This window comes from Mizuhopecten yessoensis, unplaced genomic scaffold, assembly GCF_002113885.1.
Source record: "Mizuhopecten yessoensis strain PY_sf001 unplaced genomic scaffold, ASM211388v2 scaffold713213, whole genome shotgun sequence".
Classification (NCBI taxonomy): domain Eukaryota; kingdom Metazoa; phylum Mollusca; class Bivalvia; order Pectinida; family Pectinidae; genus Mizuhopecten; species Mizuhopecten yessoensis.
Window position 1 is genome coordinate 1 of NW_018478510.1, and position 2302 is coordinate 2302.

Consider the following 2302-nt stretch of genomic DNA (forward strand, 5'->3'; position numbering starts at 1 on the left):
CCACCCCCTATCTTGTTCCTGAGAATACGACTTATTGAGCTGACTGAAGGAACATTGTACTTGTCACATACACCGTCCGCCAGTAGTTTGTCACGAATCTCCCAGGCGAATATCCCAGGGTCTCGTTCCTTGTACACCTTTATATGTTTCACTACGTTAGGGGTGGTAACCCGGGGTTTACTTCCGCCAATGGCCCCAGGAAGTATGGACCCCGTCTCGTTATAACGAGCTAGTATCTTACTGACACACCCATGCGACACTCTGAGCTGCCGACTGATGTCACACGGCCGTACTCCGAGCTGAGCCAGTTCCACGATCCTAAGACGAATGGCGTTAGGCAGGGGACGCCCATTGACGAACACACCTCCGAGTTGGTTCACTTCGCCGAAAGTCGATTGCTCTAAAAATAGAAATAAATACTTTGTTAGATATTTCAATTCATTTGAAGTTGTCGCCAATGCTATAAACGACGATAAACCATGCAAGAGAATAGACCTGAGTCCTATAGAAAGGTTGCAAAGTTTTTCTAACAAAATCCTTTCCGATAGCTTTGGTTCTAAAAATTATGGTATAATATGTATACTTAGTGATGTTTCCAGGAACACGTAATGTCAATGTGACGTTATAGTAACATACATACAAGTATAGCCATTTGCTGAGATCTATACTTGGTATGATCGACCGTAGTCGAAATGAGTATATTAACCGATGACAGTATATTTATTGATATGTTTTCACGTTGTTGTTTGAAAATGTTTCGTTTCAGGCAAGAATGAGAATAGAAATATGAGAACCGGTTAGACTAATTAACATTATTAAAGAATTATTGTCGCACTTTTGTTATATTTTCATATTTTGTATAATTCATTCAAATTGATAGAAATTTTGATTACTAACCATGCATTCTCATGCTCTTTAGTGTTCAGTGTACATTATCTTCCTTTGGTGATTTATAAAACTTGTGCTTGTACGTTTATCATTTATAGTTATTGTTACTATACGTTAGTGTAATAAAAATAATAATAATGGTATATGTTCAATGTTTTGAGGTTGGAATATAAACGGGTTGATTTCGCTTTGTTGGATCTCATAATATTTCTTTCACAGAGAAGTGTTTTCCTTTAACTATTTTTAGTATAAACTTAACTTAATTTCAATAGATTGGCCTGTATCCAATTACACATGAACATAAGCAAACTGTTTTGAAACAAAAACAGTTAATTAAGTAGAGTTTTTTTCTGTTAAATATGTCTTATTTGTATTGTCTTAATAACTGAAAATGATAGTTGCTGCACAATAAATACTTGTGACGAGCGGGTCACAAACACAAATGTAGATCATAGTCTGCCTATAACGATCACAACTTTTTCTGAAAAAATGTTTATATAAATATAAGCGGTCCTTATCATTTTTTTCTGTCGTTGAGGTTTTTTAATGGTATCGTGTGACACCTGAATGTAGAGTATATTGCTTTTGTCATAGTCATAAACATTTTAACATTCAGAGCGGGATAACGAATCTCTATTTATGATGCTGTAATGATCAATAGGATAATTGGGTTTAACACTGTCAGACTTACAGCTATTCAAGTGATGGCTTAATATTATACACTTCTCAACAATTTTTTTTTTATTATTTTTCGTAATCTCTATCAAAAGTAATTTTGTTAATCATTAAATTTCTTGAAAAATCCTCACTTTACACGATTTAAACCTGACAAATGGCTCTCGTATTTTTTAAATATAAACACGATTAAGACCTATAAAAATTACCTTGACTAATTCGACAGAAACTATAGAAATATCCTGAAAAGTTTGTGAAGAGTTCACTATTTATATAATAGTACGTGTGTTGTGTTAAACGGAATTAAATTGATAAGTCATATAAAAGTATATATACTCAGAACTAAAATATACTTACTAATTATATAATCAAATCAAATTGTGTGCACAATTACATTCATTACATATGTGGTAGTACTTATGATATACAATAGGACTTAGTTTTGTTATTTATATATTTGCTCTTGTGTTATATACAAAGTAACGCTGATTATTCATATAATATGACATCATTTGGTTATTCATATATTTTATTCTAGTAATATATAAAAGGTAGCACTGGTTATCTATATAATATGACATCATTTGGTCATTAATATATTTGTTATAAACAAAGTTACACTGATTATTTATATAAGATAGTGCTTATTTTGGTTAATTATATAATAGGACTTATGTTAAATACAAAGTTACACTGATTATTTATAGCATAGTACTTAGTTCTGTTTTTGTACAAAGTT

At 31.9% G+C, this 2302-nt stretch overlaps 1 protein-coding gene across 1 annotated transcript; it reads right to left on the bottom strand.

Moving 5' to 3' along the window:
* Nucleotides 1-7: 7 nt before the first annotated feature.
* Nucleotides 8-400, bottom strand: LOC110440898 (paired box protein Pax-1; the record flags this gene model as incomplete). The annotated part of the gene is made up of 1 exon (XM_021484015.1): nucleotides 8-400. A coding segment is annotated over one exon (393 nt), but the record flags the coding sequence as incomplete, so codon positions are not given.
* Nucleotides 401-2302: the final 1902 nt, after the last annotated feature.